Here is a 23,666-nt window from a genome sequence, read left to right as displayed (position 1 = left end):
GTGTTGAATATGCCTGTTTATTTTTTTAATGGATAGATGTTGTTGGGTGAATATTAACCTCATTTCTTGACTGCTTTTCATCTCTGAACTTGACTATTATTCTTAAAATTGATTTTAAATTAGAGACCAAATCTGTCCTACATTTTTTTGTAAATCTGGCTCTACCTTTAAAGCAGAAGTAGATATACTAGTTATAACACACAGATAAGTTCCATCAAATTGTGACCTGTGGTCTGCCCTGAAATAAATTTCTGTATCTCATCAAGAAATTAGGACAACAAAATTTTTCGAAAGTCAAGGTTCTAGAATCCTCAGGACTCCTGGAATCCTATTTCGAACTGTATCATTATTCTGCTTCATAATTACTAGCTACTCTCAGTGCTCCTGATTGCCTATCTGCTTCCCATCTGTCCCACTGGCCTTTGAAGAAGGCTTTATTAAATATTTGTGCAATATCTAACATGATAGGTCCTCTGACTTCTGCTGTTATAAAAAGAGTTATACCAACAATAATAACAATATAATGTGACCTATAAATATACAAGCAGATAATACACATTTTCAAAAAAAGAAAAAGTCTCACTGGGAGTATGTTTTGTTGTCAAATTAAAAAGCATCCTCTTTAAATCTTATGACAAAATGTTAGTCTTAGCAACGCATATAGAGAGAATCTGTGGTAAAGGAATAAAAACCTGAATGACTAACTAGAATTGCACAGGAAAGGCATATCTGAGCATTTTGCACATTGAAACATCAGTATTTGGGGGGAAAACACTTGTTCAAGTGCCTTAGAGATCACATAGAAAACATGTTAATGTATACAATGTATCTGCTTATCTTTCTTCCATAATTTATTTATACTTTAAAAGCATTTATTGACATATTGCCTGAAAATGCCTGTCCAGATTGGAAACACAGCTGAGTATACTGTGATATGGTTTGTGGCAGATTGGGATATGTTGTTCTCCAGTGCTGAATACCACTTTGCTCTCTGAAAGCTTTTTTTATTTCAGCATCCACATGAGATCAAATTTAATTTCGACTGTCTTCTATGCAATCTGTATATTTCCTCAAAACACTCCTCCTGTCTGTAGCATGCAGGGAACTTAGGCCATGTTGATAATTACAAGCCCCGCAAAGACTTTTAAAGGCTTTCTTTTACTGAAAGAGAAGATCTCCCACTGGTAAGGCCAGTATTTTTAAGGCTTTTCTGAGAAGGAAGTGAGTATTTCACCTGGAGAGAGGTGCTGAGGGACACAATGTACTTAGGCTGAGGCAAAGGATGGAAAACCAAAAGGAAGGGGTAAGAACTCTGTCTGGAAAAAGGAAGAGAATCAGAGAAGAATAAGATAGGAGAAAGTCTCCTGTCTAATTTTGTGCTCTTGATGACCCTCAAGTCCCACATAAAAAGAGATCAGTGAAAGCAGATACATGCAGAATACCTTTCCCCCCTCAGAAGTAACTTGCTTATTTGATTTAAATATCTAAGCTAAAGTGTCTAAGGTTAAAGCTTTTTCTTAGACTGCTTCTTTCTTCTTTCCACTGTCCCTTCTAGGCTGATTAAATGCCAAGGAGTTCAGAATAGAGATTCTGGAAAAATGCTATATGTGTCCTAGAGATCAGGACAGAAATTTCAGTATCTACTGAGTCTTCCTACCCACACAGTAAAGCACAACCTCAAATTTGTCTGTTTAAGTAGACATGAAAGATGCAGTGCTTTACATTACATGTGACTATTTAAAAGAAAACTAGGCAAGGCTATAGCTTTTTCCTTAGAAATTACTAATGGCTCTTCAGTCTAACAGCTCTTCTTTCTCTAACAATGAAAGAAAATATCTGTTGTAGGTGGGTTAGGTTTTTTCCTTCTTTCTTTCTTTACTGTTATCCTTATCATCAAAATACTTGTTTTCAAATGTGAGTAAGCAACCATTTGTGAAGAGTATTAATTGTTACTCTGAGTGCAATTACAGATAGTGAGAGGAATCTTAAAGGAGACTAGTTTTAAATTAATTAGCACTGATACTGAAAACAATCTTGGTAGCTGAAGTAGCATGTTAAAATTGTTCATGCTGCGCTTCAATTTAGTTAATATCATTCACTACTTTTCTTTCAAAGTACTCTAATTCCTGTCTTTGTTTACCTGTGACATTTCCTAGTCTCCATAGTCCCTCCATTGCAGATCTTGTTGGTACTGATGTCTCCCCTTCATGTGGGAATCTTCCAGGTTTTGGCACACATAAGTGATGTCTTTATGCACAAAACTGCCTTCAGTCCTGTCAGGTTTATAAAATACCTGCCTAGTGGGTGATTATATTACTGCTGTGACTCCTGTCCTGACATGGATATGAAATTGTGATAAATCTTCAAATTTTATTTGGGGGAGTTTTAATGATTTTGTGATATATTAATAAAATATTTTTTAAAAAAATCATTCTGGAAGGAGCTTATCTAGAACAACTCATGTTTAAAGCAGAGTGAATTTTAAAAATAAGATTAGATTAGCTCAGTTTAGCTTAGCTTAGTTTAACTCAACTTGATTCATCTTAGCTTAGTTTAGATTGCTCAGGGCTTTGTCTTCTTGCCATCCTTCTCCTGGCTGGGCAATGAAGTCCTTTTAGTGGGTGCAGGGCACATACTGGAAAAATGGGGAAGGTAAGAAAGCTTTGTATGTGGCAAGTGAGACCAAACTGATCAACTCCAGTGCCTGAGTAGAGGAGGCACCAAAACTCCATTTCTTATTTCCTTTCCTCTCCTCTTCCTCAATTTTCTCATCGTGGTTTCACTGACTATAAAAATAAACTGAGAAACTGGAAAAAGTGGTGAGAGCTGGGTTCCATCTGAACAAACGTTGGATTGGAAATAGAGGTGCATATTCCTGGGCTACTACAGATAAGCTATGGTCATGTTTGCAATATAGGTTCACCCGGTAGACTGGCAAGTGTACTGAGTCACTGGGACATGCTTTGGAGATTTGCCTGTGGGTTGTGGCAGTGAGAAGACGGTGGGAAATGGAAGTGAAAATTGAGGAGGAGGTAGGAAATAGTATGTGCTCTGTAGGTTGTAAATACATAGCTTCTGTGTACCTTATTCCTGTCTCTACATCTAACATTGCAAAGTTACTGGAATACCGTGGGTGGTTCCAAGCCTTCATCTGTTATCTTGCCTCAAATTGTTCATAGCACATGTACATGCAACTGTTCCTTGGCTGACATTGCTCTTTAGCTTCAATAACTCTTCTCATTTCTTAGTGTTTACCTCTCTGATGATGTGTATATACAGACAGCTGTCACTTCCTCTCTTACCATTTGTTCGTTATGCAAAGCACACTAAGCTTTTATAGTCTCCTCCTGTAAAAGAGGCTCTTTAGTTCCCTTGTCTCCCCTGCACCTGCTCAAATTAATCTTAATTTAACTTTATGAGAATGACAGACCTGTTTCAGAGGCCATCATACCAGAGTCTCTCCAGCTCTAGCAACATGCCCCTGGATTACGCCTGCTTTTTGTGAGCAGTTTGTGCCTGGTATTATTTGTTGACATCTCATGACCAATGAATCCTGATCTTCCTCCTTTTTCACTTCTATGTCAGATCAGAAAAAACATACCAGCCAAGATCATGATTCAGGACCACTGTGTCACATTTACTGCTACTAAATTTCACCTGCTGTAGATTACACAATGTTCAGGGGAACCAGACTTTTCTGTGCAACAACCCCACACTTCAAGAGTGCCATTGCATTTTTCTTTAACTAACTTGTGGTTTTCTTCCCATCTCATTACTATCAAATCAAATCATCTCACTACATTTTATTCAGAATGTCTACTACAATTTAAATGACAACAATTTACCTTTCAGTCCAATGTCTTGTCTTCTGCCTTGTCAGTCACTCATCCTTTTACAACACTGGCGTTAACATTGTCTTCCCTAACTTGCCTGATGATTCCCTACATGTCAGAATAACAAATATTTTTAGAAGTAATTTGATTTCTGTGCATCACATGCAACTCACATAATTAATGCAGGCACACTAACAAGTATGCTTTACAATTTTAGGTGCAATTCGGTTCTGCTAATTGAAAGGAATATTAGAGCCAAAGCAAAAGAAATGGATCATATGTTTAATTTGTTAATTAAGATTTTTATCTGGAGCTGGTGGGAGCTAGTTTAATGATTTCCAGTTTCCAAGAATCCTTGCAGTAGGAAGCAGCACCTTTTTAAAGGCCAGGGGCAATTAATGACACTGGATTTTTGCAGGGAAGCTGTTTATGAAGGCAGTGAGAGAGCACAGCAGGGAGCAGTACTGGAACCCAGCAGTATATGTAGGAATTTCATATGGAAGGATGAGAACCTGTGATAGCCACTAGCACACAGAAGCTGTTGGAACTCATGTCCTCATCCACAGCTGACCTCCAGATCAGGGTTATGCTGCACATCAAGCAGTAAACATCACCAGAGTGGTCTCCTCCGGAGAGACCCTGCCTCTCCTGACCTGATGTGGTCTTACAGCAAATAGACTTTCTATAAACAGCCATAAAATGTCTAGGCATGCTGCCCTGTAACCAATGCATTTTGTTTCAGAAACCAGACAGATTACGCTTCCTGTTTTATGAGGCTATTAGAACTTGAAAAGTCATAGAATCATAGGCTGGTTTGGGTTGGAAGGGACCGTAAAGATCATCTGGTTCCAACACCCCTGCCATGGGCAGGGACACCTCCCACTAGGTCAGGTTGCTCAAAGTAAATAAAGCCTGGCATTCAACATCTCCAGGGATGGGGCAACCATGACTTCTCTGGGCAACAGTGCAGCTCTACCCTCACAGTAAATAATTTCTTCCTAATATCCAATGTAAATCTCCCTTCTTTCACCTTAAAACCATCACCCCAGTCCTATTCCTGCACTCTCCGATAAAGAGCTCCTCCTCAACTTTTCTGTAGGTAAATATTCCTCTATGGTTTGTACCTATTCCATATCCCTGTTTCCCAGTGCAGGCGGCTGGTAAGTGGTGAATGTTTGAGCTTCCGTCTTCATATATAGCAATTGTCTAAGCTTGTATATCCCATAGTGGTATGTGCCTTGAGAGATGTTTATCTAAAGACGGACCCGCTGTGCAAGGAACAAGCATCCCACAGATAAAGATAAGGAAGCCTGGAATACACACTGCAGAAAAAGGACGGTTGGTTCAAAGTTTGGGCTACATCCCACTTACTTCTAGCCTTTGTCTTTGGACCCCAGGAGGTGGTCCCCAGGACCACTCAACCGACTGAGTGCGCATACAAACATGATGTGAAGATGTGTTAATGACTCTTCGAAAAGGAATGAATATGTAATATCTTTTCAGATGAAGAAATGAATATGCATAGATCTGTAATATGAAAGAGGCACAGTTTTGTTGCTTGGGATGTGTGTTTTTGGAGGATTAATTCCCCCATGCATCCAGCACTGCTAATAAAAAAGAATACCTGCTTAATAATAAATAATCAGCCAGGGGTGTTGATTGACAGCCAACTGAACATGAGCCAGCAGTGTGCCCAGGTGGTCAAGAAGGCCAATGGAATCTTGGCTTGTATCAGAAACAGTGTGACCAGCAGGTCCAGGGAGGTTATTCTCTCTCTGTACTCGGCACTGATGAGACCGTATCTCGAATACTGTGTTCAGTTCTGGGCCCCTCACCACAAGAAGGATGTTGAGGCTCTGGAGTGTGTCCAGAGAGGAGCAACAAAGCTGGTGAGGGGGCTGTAGAACAAGTCTTAAGAGCAGCGGATGAGGGAACGGGGGTTGTTTAGCCTGGAGAAGAGGAGGCTGAGGGGAGACCTTATTGCTCTCTACAACCACCTGAAAGGAGGTTGTAGAGAGCAATAAGGAGGTTGTAGAGAGGAGGGAGCTGGCCTTTTCTCCCAGGTGACAGAGGACAGGACAAAGGGGAATGGCCGCAAGCTGTGCCAGGGGAAGTTCAGACTGGATATCAGGAAAAAGATTTTCACAGAAAGGGTCATCGGGCACTGTCAGAGGCTGCCCAGGGAGGTGGTTGAGTCACCATCCCTGGAGGTGTTTAGAAGACGGGTGGACGAAGTGCTCAGGTGGATGAGGTGCTCAGGGACATGGTTTCGTGGCAGACAGGAAGGGTTGGACTCGGTGATCCAAGAGGTCTTTTACAACCTGGTGATTCTATGACTATCCAGTTGTTACTGAGTCATTATCCCGGAACCCTTGCCCAGCTGCACCTGGCCTCACACTTCGGTGAGGAGAGTTAGAAAGCAAGGGGGGCCCTGGAGACTCCGTTCTCGGAATGGCGGCAGCAGCCCCTTCCCCTCTCCAGGTCCCCCGGGCTCCCTCCCCCGCAGCCCCGGGTCCCCGCGGGCGGCTCCGAGAGGGCGGCGCGAGGCTCTCCCCGCCCCGGGGCCGGTGCCCCTCTCTGCCCGGGGCAGGGCACGGGCTTGGCGGGGGTCTATAAAAAGCCGCCGTGAGACCGGGCCACCGTCGTGTCGGAGCCGGCGGGGGAGGCTGCGCCGGGGCGGGCAGCGGTACCATGATCAACCCCAACTACTACCCGTGGGGCTACGACGGCGACAACGGTGAGCGGTGACCCCGCGGCAGCCGAGCCCGGGCCCGGAGAGCAGGAGGTCCCCCCGCGTGGGCGGCGGGCGGGCGAGGCTCGAGGTGGCAGGAGCGAAGGTGGTGGAAGGAGAGGCCGTGGCAGAAGTTAAACTGTCAGGTTTCCTGCTGTTAATGCCATCTAGAACTTGACATAGCTTTAACATCCAGCTGTAGGGATGCAGGAGGAGCAGTGCCCGTCTGCGGAGCATCCCTTTGCCTGCAGGGGCCGGGAGGGCTCCTCCTTCTCCACGGTGGTGTGAGAATTAATTGATAAGTTTTGCTGCAGCTGGTTTGGATGTTGACTCATCTTGTCATATAAATCTGTCTTGTATCAAGAGATAGTACAATCTCGAGGCATGGATAAATAACATGGAATAATAAATATGCTCTTACAGTTGCAAGAATTTATTGATATGGTTAGTTGTCTAGTAAGATGTAGCTCGTTGAGGTGCCGAGTAAGATGTAGCTGGTTTAGGTTAAGAGATAGCCTGTCTTAGGGATGCGAGAATGTATTGATTTGCTCAGTTGTCTTGTAGGATATAGCTGTTTAGGTCAGGAGATAACCTGAAAGGAGTCTCCAGATATGGTTGGATAACCTGAAAAAGTAAACATTTTTTGGGGACTTACATGGTTCTTCGTCTAAAACTAGTACATATACCCACCGCTTTTGTAAGATGGGATGACTTTTTTAGAAAGGCATCTGATTCAGAGCCAAATTGTAAAATAAAAATATTATTGTCTTTGCTTCAAAGACTTTGTCCTTTTCAATACTTTACCAGTGAATAAGTGCTTCTCATGGTGCTAAGAGCAGCATGGGCTCTATTAGGCTTTTTCCAGAAGTTCTTGATAAAACCACGACAGTAATTAAATCCACCTTTCAAATTCCTGCCTTCTTCAGATATCTGTGGCCTTTTCTCTCTCCAGATGGGTACCTGATGCCACGCTTGAATTGTTTAGGTGTATCCCATCAGATTTCTAGCTCCTGCTGGACTTGGGAGTACACACCTCTAGTTTCCTTCCTTGGTGTATTCTAATTCTAATAAGGAAAGTCCCGAGGCTGCCGTGAAAGTTTAGGTTCAATAAAATGACTTGCAGTATCTAATGTTCCAACTACAATGCTCTGATTGCTTTTTACAGAACTATTTGGGTTAGAAAAGACCTTTCTTGACAGGTCATGACTAACAACCAGGTGATTAGTAACCTACTTATTTTATTGGTGTTCTATACATTTTATTGGTGTTCTATAGCTAAGCAAACCCAAGCTTCCATTTATTGTAATACAAGTATAATTCATACCTAGCTGGAAGAGGTTTTCAATATATTTCTCTGTTGTTTCTAGGACCGGATCACTGGCACAAAAATTACCCAATTGCCAAAGGGCGCCATCAGTCACCTATTGAAATTAATAACAAAGACGTGCATTATGATCGTTCCCTACTACCATGGTTTGCTAGTTACGATCCTGGTGCAGCTAAGACCATCCTCAATAATGGGAAGACCTGCAGAGTTGTATTTGATGATTCTTTCGATAGATCAGGTTAGTTTTGTTTTCATATATGAAATTTATGGCTATTTCTCAAGTTTCTTGGAAGACAGAGGGTGTTCTGAATGCTCATGGCTTTCCGAGGGTCTCTGGGTGCCTGCATGTGACATACAGATTTCTGTGACTCCAGTGCCCTACACAACTGCTGAGAGAAGTCTGGGATTACTTTTAAAGTCTATAGTTAAAATCAAAGGATGGAGAGAGCTGTAAAGAAGCTTGGTGCAACATGAATTAAGGTGTTAAGTAAATTTCTGAGCTTGAAAAAGCCATTGCAGTTCTGTTGCTTTCCAGGAGCAAGGAGTTCAGGCTTTATCTATGACGACTGAATTTCTCCATTAAATGCTATTTGAGATGCCCAGCAGAACATCTTTAACTGTGTATATGGCTGAAGTTACAATATTTGAAAGCTGTACCCATGTAATTTCTGATGAATGAAGTTATGAACCAGATGTTGCCACAAAGTCATGGCATTTAACAAATTAAAACTCCCTTTGGCATTCATGAGGTTTTGTCTTAATGAAGATTATAGGGCTAAGAAATTCCAGTGTTTCAGGTTTAGTGTCCAAAATCTTTTAGCCACTCGTGGTTACGACAACATGAAATGTGCTGCACATATAAAGCAAAGCTTTTAAGGGTTACTGGGTTATATATTTTGAAAAGATATGTCTGTTCTAACAGGTGCTAGAAATATTTAGTTTATGTTGGCAGAACCACTGAGGTTTCATGTTAATACTGTTGGCTATATTTCAAAGGAAAAACATTACTGGAAGAAGTATGAAATTGCATTAGGACTGAGATAAAAAGGAAAAATCCAATGCATACCTCAGTCTTTATTCTTGTATCAAGGTCAACAGAATTGTGCTGTTATTTATAGTAAATGAGATAGTAAGAAAAGGAAAAAGAAATGTCAATTTCAGTAAAATACTGAAAAGTCTGTTTTCCACAGTGTACAGATTTATTTCTTAACTGCATTAAAAGTTCTAATCTTCATCACAATGTAACTAGGATTGACAGCAATAATTACTAGGAGGAATTTTACTAATTGGTTCATTGATCTCAAATAACTACGGGCATGGAATTATTGTAATGAATTTTTTAACAAATGACTTGGGTTTCACGAACACCGAGGATCAAAATGTATCTAAGCTGGACTAGTCAATACAATATCAAAACTCACAAATTACTTTGCTGTCAAGAGTTTGATTACTTTTCTGGCAAAGTGGGAATCTTTAGTGTTATTTGAACAAAACTATTATTGATGTTAGAAAACACAAGTCAATAAAGAGTTGTAGCTGTGGTGTATGAGAAGACCTCTATGGTCATTATTTACCATTTTTTACCACCTCTTTTATTTGTTGGAACATCATCAAATGTATCAATGGTTGTATCTTCTGCATAAATGTCAAAGTGGTTATTTTTACAATTACTCAGATTTTGCTTGGGAGGGAGTATCAGGCACAGCAATCTACAGCATGGATGCAGCATGGTGGTTGCAGAAAGTTTTGGAACGTTCTGAATATTTTTTCAGATTAACTGCTCAGTAAGTGGTGTGTTCTGATCTCAGAAATAAAAAGTGACTCACTGGAAAAAAAGTAGGTGTATTTCTCAACTCTCTGAAGGCAAGAAACATTTAGTGTTTATTGTTATGTCTCTTGTTATACTGCTGCCTGCAGAGTCTGTGGGTGGTGTTCCTTCTCATAACGCTAATTGCAAGACGAATTCCACTGTGCATACTCCTACTGACTTGAACATGTTTTAAGTTTTTTAGAATATGTAGTGACTTATTCTTTATGTAAAGGAACCACCTTCTGCATAGTACATACAGATGTAATAGCAGTCATAGAGAAACGAAGGTTTTATTCCTTTGGAACAAAAGTGTTCTACCTGTCTGTCTATCTGGTTTTGTATCTATTTCTGAATTCTGAATTATTTCTGAGTTAACCAGAAAGCTAAGGGCTTCCTTTATTTTCCTGACTTTTTCCACTTAGAGTAGTCATACATGTTTGTTATCTGTAGTTATATCTAGATTTTCATTCATGACAGGTGAAATGGATGGCTGAATAAATTGCAAAAATGCGTGATAAAACTAATTACTTGGGATGTCTCCAAGTTTTACTTTCATCGTGACTTCTCTGCCAGGAATGCTTTGAATATTCACTGTCGGGGCAGTTTCTTAAACTCAGATGATTAGGGAGGAGCTTCCAGAAAAAGTACCATCAAATGTAATTCAGGTATTATGTTAAAAAAGGCCTTTTTGTTGTTCTTTTTGGTGTTTGTCTAGTGGAAGGAATTGGAAAAACTATCTGCAACTATTTATGAAGTCTGGTTGACTGTAAGAACCTGCAATACAAGCTTTGATGACAGGTACCATGTTTAGGAGCTGTGTCATGCCTAAGCTGCCTATCTATGCAAGTTACTGGATCGTTGTGGATTCAGTTGCCTGTCTGACCATAGCTGTGTGGAAGAAGGACCTTAAGCACTGTAAAATCATTGCAGATGGAGGCTGGAGTCTCAAAATACAGAAAAGACCTGAGAGCTGAAATAAAATTCTCCTAGGTAGTTGTTCTGCCCTTGTGATGGTCTCAATAAAACCCATAGTAACTTGGGTAATTTGGCAGCCTACCACTGCTATGGTTTTGGGCCTGAATAACAACTCAGATACTCTTTTAGATCCAGCAGTGCTTCTGGTTTTGTTTTGAATTAGGACTGCAATTTTATTTATACTGGGAGAGTTGATTTGCTTTTAAAATTTAAAAATATTTGTACTGGGGGTGTTTCCTGAGGCCACCTAACTAGCGGAATCATTGTCATCGTGTTGTGTGGGATCTGTAGCTTCCTTATAATTTATGGCCGTTTGGCTTTCTTTGTAATACCTGTAGATAGATGGTTGGATCAAAGCATTCAATCATTTAATAAACGATTGTTTAATAAACTGGGACCCAGACACAGCAGCTGGGGAGAGAAATATCAAGGCTATGTCAAACAAATGCCTGCCTTCATCTCTTCACTTTGGTTCTGTGTCCTTGATACTTTCTATGGGAGTTCATCAGCCAAACGGATTCCTACTTCTCTTTTTATTGGCTTTCTAACTGATGACATTTAGGGGCTTAGAGCACAGGCACGCTCTCTTACAAGGTTACCTTGATGCTGTTTGGAGAATCTTTCAATTTCGTGTCAAAGGAATGTTTGCCTTTGGAAGTGGACAATGAAAGCAAAAAATAGAGACCTTTACTGTAAGTAGTGAAAGCTTGTTCCTTATCAGTCTCTTTTAGCATGACTAGTGCTTCTGGACAGCATTTCCTAGAGTACCAATCTGTGGTAAATCTCTTAACTTTGTAAACGAGGCTTTGATTACCAGCTTCTGGTGAATAAACATTTGTTGACTGGTTCTGAAACAGTGACATATCCAGTAACTAATTAAAACTGGAGAAAGTTTGTGCATAGACACACTTTGTGGTTGATTATTGCAAAAAGTTGTTTAACACTTTGTGTACTGAATTTAAACTGGAACAAGTCAGTCAACGCTTCAAGAATAGCACAGCTAAATCTCAGTGCTTGTGTAGATGTGGTGTGTACCAGTTGACAGCTATTCTGCATAGTGCTAAAACCAGAAAAGTTAAGTTCCTCCTTCAGCGTTTAACATGTCTATCATCTGTAGTGTCTGCATGAAGGTATCGAATCTTAATATGAGCACTGCAGAGTTCGAGTATGGGCGATTCAGGAGCTGAGTTCCATTAACTGGACCTCCATGCAATTGTTAAGAGATAAAAATGCTTGAACAGTCAAGGACCTGCTGAGAATACAGTAACAAGATGGACTGTCAGTTTTCTGCCCCTGGGGATGGAAATTTCACCCCTGCCATAGATCAAAGGTTTTGTGAGATGTCACTGATGAACAGGCTCTGATCAACAGGCATGAAGGTGAAAAGGTGTGTGGTGGCACGCTGATGGAATTCTAATAGACACTTCTCTTTTTCCTAGTCAGTCCCCATCAGAGCTCAAAGTTCAAATAGAAGCAAATGTAATTCTTCTGCATGTCTATTCATGCATTTACTTAAAGAAAATTCCAGTGAGAACTATGTAAAGTGTTCCCAAAGCTTTTAAGAAATACACTTTATCCCTGCAGTGGACTTCATTACAGAAATCCTATTTTGAGCAGAGGCTTCTTTAGAGCATTTAAAATGTGATTCTGACATTAAAAAGCTGTGGGTTTTTTACTGCACTGTTAGGTTCTGTTATAAAGCAGCATAACAAAGGTAATGTATCTTTTTCAATTGTGAGGCAGTAATACCATACTAATTTAATTTCATTGTGGTTTATCAGTTCATTTTATGAATTTAGTAGGATGTGAGGATCATAAATCTTAGCAGAACAGTTCTTCTTGTGTTTGTAAACCCAGCTCAACTCATGAGTCTGTTTGCTGCTCCTTGTGTATTTCCACTTGACTTTCACAGTGTGCCTTTGCAGCAAACAGCAAAGGCATATGTACAGACATAACTTGGCCACTTTTACTTTAGTGAGGATAGATGACAGTTGATGTTAGTGCAGATTAACAACCAGACCCCTACCTAAGCTGCTCAGCAAATGGGTGGACTTAGTTCAAAACCTTCTTCTTACATTTCTTTCGTTAAGGGCACGCTGCTAACTAAGATAAAGTGGAGTGTCCATCTCCACTGAAACTGCATCGCGTCCTCGGTTTGCTATGCAAACCTACAGAGTGAGATGTAGAGTTTCTTCTCATGTTTGTTACGTCCTCTAGCACAACACTTGCCCTCCTTGGGACAAATGTCTGCCTCATTGGTTGCATGGAGAGGACTTCTATTAGCAGTTCTGTCTCATGCTGCTCAGTTTACGATGGATCGAATGAAAAGTGAGCTTTTTTTACTGAAGCTGACAGCCACATGTGTCCATGTAGGATTACTTTGTGATAGACTGTTCTTCAATGTGGATGGAGGAACACGATTTGAACAAGTGCTTCAGAGTGACATGACATTGTCTGGTATAAATTACTGGTGGAGGAGGACGACGTGCAAGCCCATATAAGAAGAGTCCGTCTCTGAGCAATGGGATGGGTGTTTGTAATAAGGTACCAAAAAGGAGTGAATACTTTTCTCTCCTGTTTTTCTGGGCTGGTTTATATATTTGTGCAGCTGGGCCATGTTATTTTAATGACTGCAAGTTTAAGGGAGTTAGTTTGATAAGTCTGCTGTGGCCATCTTGGTACTTCCTGTAGAGCAGAAACAGGAACAGAAATGCCACATTTCAAATATTTAGAAGTAAGTTCAGCCATTCAGCTAGCTGTGTGAAAAGGATTATGCAGTATTTCAGAGGATGAAGGGACAAGCTGTCTGCCTGTATATCGATGGTTGAGCCTACAGGCTCTTCTTTAAACTTTTTGCTTTTCTTTTCATGCAGCATCATAGGTAGAAGCTCAATTTGTAGCATTTTATGGGCATTTCTTTATTGTCTAAAACTTCTGTTCATGTTAGTCATGGCTGGTTTAGTGGGCTTTGTAGGTAGATATTAGAAGGAATTTGGGGGAGGTTAAGACACCTACATCTAGGTGCATTATGTCTCTAAACTCACATTCTAGTCAGCTGAGATGGAGTCACACTTAATCAATGGACTCCAAAGAGCAATTAAGATCATCATCTGTTGAGCATCTACCTTAAGGCAAGCGCAATAGTTCTAGAGGCTTGACAGTTCTAATTAGGGTCTTACTTAAGTTACCCATCATAGTTATCTCATGCCATTTTTGATAACAATTTATTTCACCTTGCCTTCAGATACTGCTTTAAAAAAAACCAGGTTCTGCTACAGAGCTTGTATCGCATCTTCCAGTTCCATTTAAGTGTCTTTGGCATATCCCAAAAGGTATTAGATGCACATTTATGCATTTCAATTAAAACAATGATCTTGATTCACTATAATGGAAGTCTAGAAACAAACAATTTTCATCTGCCTGTAAGTGCATGTAGCTGAAACCGATTGCCTGTAGTGCTGCTAAAATCAGTGCGGGTTTCCAAGAGGTACTCAGTACTCTCAGAACATAGAACATCTGTGCAATAAATATGTACATAAATATTTTAAAAATACTTAAATTTCTTTTTGAAAAATTGGAAGATACCAGAGTCTAATGCTGATGCAGATTATCAATTGCAGTGCTGAGAGGTGGCCCACTTCAAGGAGTCTACAGGCTTCGTCAACTTCACTTTCACTGGGGTTCATCTGATGACCATGGCTCTGAGCATGTTGTGAATGGAGTGAGATATGCAGGAGAGGTAAGACTCATCACTTTTTACTTTAAAATACAGTGTAAAGTAGCTATGGTCATTATTGTTCAGGTAGGAAAAAAATTTTTAGTTTTCTGCTTTTCAATGAGATCTCTGTTGATCTGTGTCTAAATTCAGCCTCTGATGACCTGCTATTGAAAAATGGATTTTTTTTACATATTTTTCTTTGTTTCCAGCTGCATTTGTTACACTGGAATCCCAAATACAGTAATTACCTTGATGCTGTGAGAAGAATTGATGGAATAGCTGTTCTGGCCATATTTTTGCAAGTAAGTAGAAGCACGCAACCCTTCTTTGTACTGCTAATATAGAGTTTTCTGTTCTTACAGGGTTAAGAAAACTAAACACTTTGAATATGTTTTATAGGGATTGTACCACTTTGAAGGTCTTGACTTAAAGTAATGCATGCTTTCCAAGTTGTAGAGCATGAGCTCTATAATTTCAAGTGGTATCCAGTACTACACACACTTGTCCTGTTGTGTAGCCACTATGTGGCTGGTGGAAGATGTAAATCCAGGTATATTCGTCTCTGTTTTGGGAACACAATGTCAAGAGTGGCCCTCTGACCAACAGCAGGCAGCTGTCATCTGTGTAATAGTGGACTGATTTCAAGGACAGATACCACACCTAGGATTTTCATGAATTTTCTCCCAGGCAAAACTAACCTACAAACAATGCATGCAGCTCATCCTTTTTTAAAATCCTTCTGGGAGCAGGCAGTCTTAGCCTGAAATATTAGCCTTTGCTCTGTCTTATTTAATATTCGCTAGAGATAGAAAGATGGATATCTGTGTCTAGATCAGCATTACAAAGAGTAGATAGTACCATGAAATCTGGATTTCAAACTTGAATGAAGCTTGATTCAAGTTCTTCACTTGTGTCTGAAGAGTTGTTTATCTTTGTTAGGCTAAAAATCTATGTCAACAGGAATAGCTGTATTGTGAAAATACCCATGATGCTGAGTTTCTCTACTGGTACAATTTCCTAATATAATATCTTTTGGGATATAAACAGAGAAAGAAGAAAACTGATTGAGCAGAACTCTTTGGTTAGCTCATGCTTTCTTCTTTACAGGTGGGGAAAACTCCCAAACCAGAGATGAAGAGAATTCTTGAAGAAATAAATGCTATCAAAACAAAGGTAAGCGTTGGTCTTTTTATTGCAGGAAGATTGCTGCAAATTCTCAGGACAAAAAGAAAAATCAAGAGGCATGACTTTCTAGTTTTCAAATTCTGCTCTGCCACACTGCTAGAATATACATGTGAAAAAAAAAAATCGGTAGCTTTTCGTTAACAGGAAAAGTCCTTTCTTCCATTTACATATGAGTCTTCTTTGGCTTTAGCGAGTCTTATAATTTTGTGAAAATGAGTCATCTCACCAGACTTTATTCACTTAAAAACTGGGCATGAAGTTTTATTCCCTCAATGGTCGGCGACAAAAGAAAGGCAGCTTTGGAAACTGGTCCATTCAGTCTTTAAATAGGCTGCCCAATGGACCTCTGGAAATGCCTCTGGCTAGACATCGGTGTCTAAGATAACATTATGTGATAAGAATACCACCACAAATGTACATTGGCTATAAATTGGAGAGTGGAAGATTTAGACTAGACGTCAAGATGACATTCTTCACAATGAGGGTGCTGAAGCACTGGAGCAGGTTGCCCAGGGAGGTTGTGGATGCCACATCCATGGAGGTGTTCAAGGCCATGTTGGATGGGGCATTGGGCAGCCTGATCTAGTGGGAGGTGTTGGAACTGGATGATCTTTAAGATCCCTTCCAACTCAAACCATTCTATGATTCTATGATTTCATAGCAACTGTTTGTTATTAGCACAAACATTATAAATCTAGTATACCTGTCCCACTATATTGTATGGTGACCTAATCCAATATTCAATAGACAGGCAGAATTTCCATAAAAAAGGAGGCCAGAAGGAAGATTATTTCTGCACAGAAATTCGTAAGCACATTTGTACTGGTTGCTGCTTCACGTGAGTTAGCTCAGGTACAAGAAGTAGCATTGTTTAATTGTACATTGTGCCATGCTTCTCTGGGCCCACCTGTGAGGCTTATTCAGTCCACTTATCTTTACAGCACCTTGTTATATATTGTGTAGATGTATGTTTAGTTTCCTTAGTTCCTTTCAAGTATCTGAGTCACTCACTGTTTCTTAAAATCCCTGAGCTACTTCATTACCTAAACTTGAAGCTGTTGAAGAGTTTTCCTTTTGGTTTTGTTGTGTTGTTTTTGTTTTTTTTTAAAGGGAAAAGAAGTTCCTTTTCCAAACTTCGATCCTTCCATTCTTTTCCCTAAATCTCATGACTACTGGACATACCACGGGTCTTTCACTACTCCACCTTGCGAAGAGTGCATCACCTGGATTATTCTTAGAGAGCCGATCACAGTTAGCTCAGACCAGGTAAACTTCAAATAAGTAATATTTAACCTACTCCTTTTTAGTTACATGCCATTGCCTGATCCCATTCTTTTGAGAAGGAAAATAGTCTGAGGCAGTAGTTACTATACATGAGAGTTCTTGCCTCTGTGGGATCAACTAAAGAATAGGGTAGTTCTTTGTTTCCTAGTCCCTGTTTTCTAACAAAATTAACTCTTGCTAGTAGGAAAGGAGGGAGCTAGATGTGGTTCAGACCTTTTATTTTACATAGAGCTGAAAACACTGCATTAAACCAAGAGCCAATGTAAGAAAGCTTAAACCATTAACTTGTATAATTCTGCAACCATTTAAATCGGAACATCGACACATTTAGCTAAAGCTTATGTTAGGTCTGCACCAACAACTTTGATTATGCAGGATTGTTTTCAATGATTTATATTGCCTGAAGCTTCCTCACGTAAAGCATTCATTGCATATCATGATGAATGTTTGAGGTTAATCACTGGATAAATTATGAAGTAAAGCTGCTTTCAAAAAGTGCCCATCTGCAGTGAAAAGCTGTCAGACAGTCAAGTAAGTTAACTACATTGTACACTGAATGAAGCGGGATTCTAGCTTTCTCATGTAATGCAACTGAGCATTTTCAACTTTTTGAACATTCTGCCATGCAAATGTGCCTCTTATTGCATGCTTCTTTCAAAAACATCAGATTACAGATTTAATGGGACTGGTGATTCTGTCTGCCCCGCATTTCAGATGGCATTACATAACCAATAAAATTACAGAAGTGTTTTATCAGGTGCTTGACATGCATGTTTCTGGAAGGAACCTACCAACTAAGTTTTCACAAACAAGAGCAGCATCAGATAACTATCATTTCCTGTTAATTTGAAAGCCTTCTCTGATCACTTACTACAGAGAAGTATTTCTTGTTAATCCTCATTCCCCCTCAGTCCCATTTAAGAAATCTGAAAGCCATTTTTAATTAGTTTTTGTCCTATGATTCTACTCATACCATACAGGTCAGTTTTCTCTTTTGAGATTATTCCTCTGCTCAGCAGACTACGACATGATATCTCAAATTTCAAGATCCAGGATAGTGAGAAAATAAACATTAATCGGGTGACTGACATATTATGTATATATTGTATATAGACACATAGCTTTTCATTTAAGTTCTCAAAGTGATAAGGTGTTGCATTGTATTGATTGATGTGCATGTATCAATAAAATCTATTTTCTGGTACTTCATATTTATGAGGCTCTTTATCTTTTAAAAAGTAGAACTTGGGTGATGGGAACCTTAGCTGGCAAGAGGTGAAATATGGTAAAGTATTCATATAACTTACAGCTTAATTCTCACAGCTTATTGAATTTATCTGCCTCCTGCTTCCTTGTCCATCTGAAAATTAAAATATATGGGCTATTTTGAAGCTGGTAGTTGTGTGAAAAATACAAATATGGTCTGATTGGTTTCCACAAAATAAATCTGCCTAGAGTTTTATATTACAGAAGATCAGCTAGAGATGTTGTTGGGAAAAACTATCGTTGTAGTAATTTCTAAGCATCTGTGATTTAAAATGCATTTTTAAAGGAATAACTAATCACATCATTGATCCACCTCCATGAAAAGATGTTTTGATCACCGCTGTATTTGGGTCATGGCATTTTTTTAGTTTATCTAAGTTAGTGAGTTTTGGGAAACATGGAGACTGTTATCTAACTGATCCTACTCTAGAAAAAAATAGAGTATTTAAGGTAAAAAAGAAATTACAACATATAGATTGGGCATTTGCTTTTATCCTGAGATAACTGCTTTCCAGGCACAATTGACAGTGTATGCGAGGTACTGTATACAAATAAAATTGAAGCACTTTCCTGCCTCCAGAGTGCCTGCAGTCTAAGTAAAGTATTCATAAGCGAGGATTGTGTTATGAATTACTTCTAATCCTAGAAAGTGTGCCACCATGGCAGCCTCATTAATAGTAATTATTTTAAGTGTGTGTGCATTTACAGTGGATTGCTTGGATGCTTTTGCAGCCAGATGGTAATATTATATTAGCCATGAGGATATGTGCAGTCACTGTGAACCAGTACTCTGCAGGAAAAATCAATTCACTAGAAATCCCCATGAGATGTAGAGTGGATGGCTAAGTGCTCAGATTACTTTTGATGAAAGGATAGGAATTTAACTGTGGAATGACTCTGTCCACTTACAGACTAATTTTTTCACCTGTACGTAGCTATAGCCTGTATATATGCTTCTTTTTCATTTTTTAATGAGTAGGGCAGATCTTCCACAAATAATAAACCCAGCAATCTCTTCTCCAATACTACATTATCAGTATTAATATCTCCTACTCTTCCCATACAAATTATTCTTCATCTAAAATCTGAAATTTAATTTCAGATGAGTAATCCTGCTAAGGCAAACTATACTGGTAATACATGTGACCTCGTGATTGTTCAGGCAAATAGATAGCTGGCTTTTCTGAGCCATGTAGTGAAGAGTCGTGTTGAGATGCCTAAGCTAGCTCAGACCATAAACTGGAATTAGTATAGTAATAGTGAACCCAGCTTTTACAGCCCAGACAGAAGTTCTGCTTCCACTGGAACTGAACTCTGTACCATAGAAGGCAGATACATCAGCGCATTGAAGCTAGTTTCAAATAAAGGTGATGTATGCCATGCATTGGGCTATATTTTCAAGTGTACACATGGGAATATGTATGTATCCTTTTAATGGTAAGCTGTTCAGTCAGGGAAGTGCCAAATGTCTGAATCACAGCTGATATGCTTTTTGTCTAATGTTGTGCACGGCAGTGACATAATGCATCTGTAGGTGGGTATATGTGTTTCATCCTTTGAAAATCAGAAAGCGGTTGAGGAAGAGCATTATACAGTTTTGAAGAGCACGGGCAGATGTCTTATGGCATCCCTCAATAAACATACCTTGGTTTAAAATGGCCAAGAAGAGTCAGGCTGCAGACCATGTTTACAAACCATTTGAAACTTGACCAAATCATTATCTGGACTTACATAACCGTTGTTAATAAAGGACTTTTTTGTCTCTGCAGCAGATATATCCTCCACTATAGACCCACCACAGATATGAAAAATTAGATTATAATTTAGCTTTAACACTTTGCCATTCCAGATGCTTCTTAACAATCAGACGCTAAGGCAGGGTTAGAGAAGGAGAGGTTTATTAGGGCATAGGCTGATTTCTGCATTTTATGACCACTTCCCACAGTTTCTATGTCTGTACATAGTTCTGTAAACAGTACGTAAATGGCAGCAGTTTTCACAGTCCTTTTCCGATAGGACTATTTTTTCTGGTTTGACTCTTTCTAAGAATATTACTTCTAGGAAAAGCACACGAGTACACTTCTTGTGGTGATGGGGTGAGACATCTTCACAACTTTGAAGGACTTTCTTCCCAGCTTCTGGGGCTGGGCCAAATGCCTTGGTTTAATTGCTGAGCTATGGCTTTTATCCCAAGGGATTTCCATCAGTACACTTCAATTTTTGCTCTTCTGCAGATGGCGAAGCTCCGCAGCCTATCTAAGAATGCTGAGAATGAACCTGATCTCCCCTTGGTTGACAACTGGCGCCCGACTCAGCCTCGGTATTTCAGGATGGTGAGCGCATCATTCCTCTAGGACATGGCTCAGGCTGGCTTGAATGAGGCGACCTCTGGAATTAAGAGATGGTTTTGTTTTGTGGCCTTTGTTGCATTTAGACAGAACTCCAGCTGTAGGTCCAGAGACTGAAACGTTAAGTAGTGAAATGTGACTTTCACTTTTAGAGGATAACATTTACTTAGGCAAATCCTGTCATTAAAATAGAAGTACGGAATCTGTTTGGCTTTTCATAACTGCTTTAACGTTAGCTTTTGTTAATAGCACAAATGAAGGAAGAAGATGCTACTAACAACTAAAAACCTGTTTCCTATTGCCCACATCTCTTGATACTTGCTTTATTCCATGCTAAAGAGGTTGCAGTTAAGAAGAGTAATTGTTTTCAGCATAAAACCATGTTTTTCAGTAGTTGTTCTCAGCATTATCCATATCCTGATGTGAGCTGCACCAGTTAATGTGCAAGGCATGTTTGGAGAGCACTCTTTTGGTATTTGATAGTCGCATAAAATAATGAAAGGATATAAAATTGCTTCATTACCATTGATAAAAAAATAAGCTTTTAACTTCTTAATGGACTGCTGAAGCAGAGGCCTATTCTGAAAATTACTTTCACTGATTTGTATGTAGTTAAAACTATGGAACAGAAGAAAAGCTCTTTCTGTTTGTGTCACAACTGATTGTCCATATTAAGACTGATTTTCATTTTAATGTTGTAGCAAGATAAGTGACATGGATTTTGAGAACTTGGTTTTCATATCCTTAATATATATTTTCTCCATGCATGCAAGTTTCTTTTCTATGTAAAAAGGGTGTGAAGACATCAAAAGTTCTTAAACTTTTTGGGTTTTTTTTTTTTTTTGAGGCAGAGTCTCACTTTATGTACAAATATGATCGATCCTGTTGTCCATGAGATTTGTGCATAAATATGTGAAACCACCGTTTGATTCCCCTGATCGAAATGCAGTTGACCAGGGTTTTTTTAATCCCTTGTTTTGGCACAAAGAACAGCAAACAAGGATTGTAAGCCTGTACCTGAAATAAGAGTATTTTTGCATTAGAAAACCCAATAATAATAAACATTTACTTAAGAATTTTTGTTCTGTATGCTTTTTTTCCAATTTCAGAAACATGTAAAAATAACAGAATTTTAAAGAGACTTTTCAATGTCCTTTGTAATACACCTTCATGGAAATTGATGATGGGTGGTATCTTTCTCAGATGTTTATTTGACTACAAGAGTACTGATAATATTTCATGTGACCACAGGTAAGGCAATAGCATCTTAAATACGCTACATCATTAAGACATCCACATCTATTCTATTAGTGAGATCAACCTGTTTTGACAATGCTTTTCTTGCAATGTCATATGAATCAACTCCTTCACAAGTTAATTGAACAGTGGTAAAGTTCAATATATATCTAGAACCATTAATCTGAATGGTGGTTTACACTGACCTCTGGAAAAATAAAGCAGCTGCTGCTCTGGCAGTGACTGGACTCTCAGCTGCCATGTTCTAGGGCAGGAGGATATTGCTGAGTTAGATGATGAGACGGGGTAAGTTCCCTGTCTCCAGGCTCCCCACTGCAAAAGTTTCTGGACCATGGGATTGTGCTTTACAGTTCAGAGGAAGCTGTTATGCGTAAACATTTCTTTATCTCAAAAACTTCTCAGTCGATAACCAAAACAACACCGGCAAGTATTCTGTATCTGGTAAGTGATGTTATTCTGAGCAGGAATGCAAATGGCAGAACATCACTGGCCATGCAGGACAGGGTTCTGATAGAATACCTGGTGCTTCCTGCCTTCAGGTGAAAGGTGAAGGCAATTTCCTGTTGCATGAAAATAAGCAAAAAACAATACTATAGACACCTTTCTGCTTTCTACTTGTTTATCTCCAGTCCATTCTGCAGTATATCTCTGTTTGCTTATATGTTGCTTCACTAAAAAAATGAATTTTGAAGCAAAAATTACTTTTCTAAATTTACATCTAAATTGCTGTGAAATAGAAGTTATTTTATAATATGCTTTATTAAACTAAGGTGCACATCTTAAAGCGTAGAGCAGGATTTATGTTTCTTGCAATTTATGATATTGCTAAGTTGAGACGTTATCTTAGGGTTTTTTAGTCATGAAGTGGTTTCCCAGTCACATTTTGCAAAGGACCTGTCTGGGTTTGGGAAACAAAACTGAGGTCAGCATCATGCTCTAGAGCCATGTTTATTAACTTTGAAACTTAAAGTCAAAGTAACTTCCATAAAGAAAGTGCCATATGACTTTTCATGCAGTTGGTTTCATAATGTCTGTATTTATAATTAGTGAAAGGTAGGCTAAATTAGGTTCAGGACTGTCGACTCATTTGCAGATAGGAGAAAGTTTGTGAACATGATTTTTGGTGGCTGTTTTTATAGACCCCCTTCAAATATTTAAGGGACTGTCTGAAGTAACGATTACAGGTTGAGAAAACAATGGTTCAGCAGTCATTGTGTATTGGGTTTGTGTAGCAAGGTTCGGGGGTGGGGGTAATACGGCGGCGGCTTCTGTGAGAAGCTGCTAGAAGCTGGCTCTATGTCTGATAGAGCCAATCCCAGCTGGCTCCAGGATGGACTTGCTGCTGGCTAGATGAGCCCACCAGAGATGGTGGTAGCAACTCTGGGATAATATATTTAAGAAGGGGGGTAAACCTGCACAACCACAATTGCAGCTGGAGAGAGGAGTGAGAATATGTGAAACAACTCCACAGACCCCAAGGTCAGTGAAGAAGGGAAGGGAGGAGTTGCTGCAGGCACTGGAGGAGATATCCACCCTGCAGCCCATAGAAGACCCCACGCCAGAGCAGGTGGATGCCCAAAGGAGGCTGCAACCCGCACGAAGACCTGGAAGGACTTGTGGACCCATGGACAGGGAGGAGCCCACACTGGAGCAGGTTTTCTGGTAGGACATGTGACTCCATGGGGGACCCATGCTGGATCAATCTGTTCCTGAAGAACTATACGCGGTGGAAGGAACTCACACTGGGGCAGTTTGTGAAGAACTGCAGCCCATAGAAAGGACTCGTGGGAGAAGTTCATGAAGGACTGTCACATGGGAGGCACACTATGCTGAAGCAGGGGAATAGTGTGAGGAGTCCTCCCTCCAAGGACAAAGGAGTGGCAGAAGCAATGTGTGATGAACTGACCACAAACGCCATCCTCTCTCTCTGTG

The 23,666-nt window shown here is 39.7% G+C and overlaps 1 protein-coding gene across 2 annotated transcripts; it reads left to right on the top strand.

Moving 5' to 3' along the window:
• Positions 1-6,438: 6,438 nt before the first annotated feature.
• LOC104056801 (carbonic anhydrase 3) lies at positions 6,439-21,476 on the top strand. Of its 2 annotated transcripts, XM_054059020.1 has the most exons (8): positions 6,439-6,570; positions 7,932-8,129; positions 14,297-14,415; positions 14,604-14,696; positions 15,502-15,567; positions 16,327-16,431; positions 16,690-16,845; positions 20,364-21,476. In XM_054059020.1, exons 1-8 carry the CDS (start codon positions 6,525-6,527, stop codon positions 20,481-20,483), a joined length of 903 nt encoding a protein of 300 aa, XP_053914995.1. In that variant the 5' UTR covers positions 6,439-6,524; the 3' UTR covers positions 20,484-21,476. The 2 variants fall into 2 exon arrangements, with proteins under 2 accessions (XP_053914995.1, XP_053914996.1); XM_054059021.1 differs by lacking the exon at positions 16,327-16,431.
• The last annotated feature ends 2,190 nt before the right edge of the window (positions 21,477-23,666 follow it).

This window comes from Cuculus canorus, chromosome 2 (assembly GCF_017976375.1).
Source record: "Cuculus canorus isolate bCucCan1 chromosome 2, bCucCan1.pri, whole genome shotgun sequence".
Taxonomy (NCBI): domain Eukaryota; kingdom Metazoa; phylum Chordata; class Aves; order Cuculiformes; family Cuculidae; genus Cuculus; species Cuculus canorus.
The sequence above is the reverse complement of the archived record's forward strand: the minus strand, read 5'-3'. Positions and strand labels throughout refer to the sequence as shown.

Coding starts and splice junctions, on each gene's coding strand:
- LOC104056801 (XM_054059020.1), top strand. CDS start 6,525: ATGATCAACCCCAACTACTACCCGTGGGGCTACGACGGCGACAACG. Junction 6,571..7,931: donor GGGCTACGACGGCGACAACG/GTGAGCGGTGAC, acceptor TGTTGTTTCTAG/GACCGGATCACTGGCACAAA. Junction 15,568..16,326: donor TAAATGCTATCAAAACAAAG/GTAAGCGTTGGT, acceptor AATATTCAATAG/ACAGGCAGAATTTCCATAAA.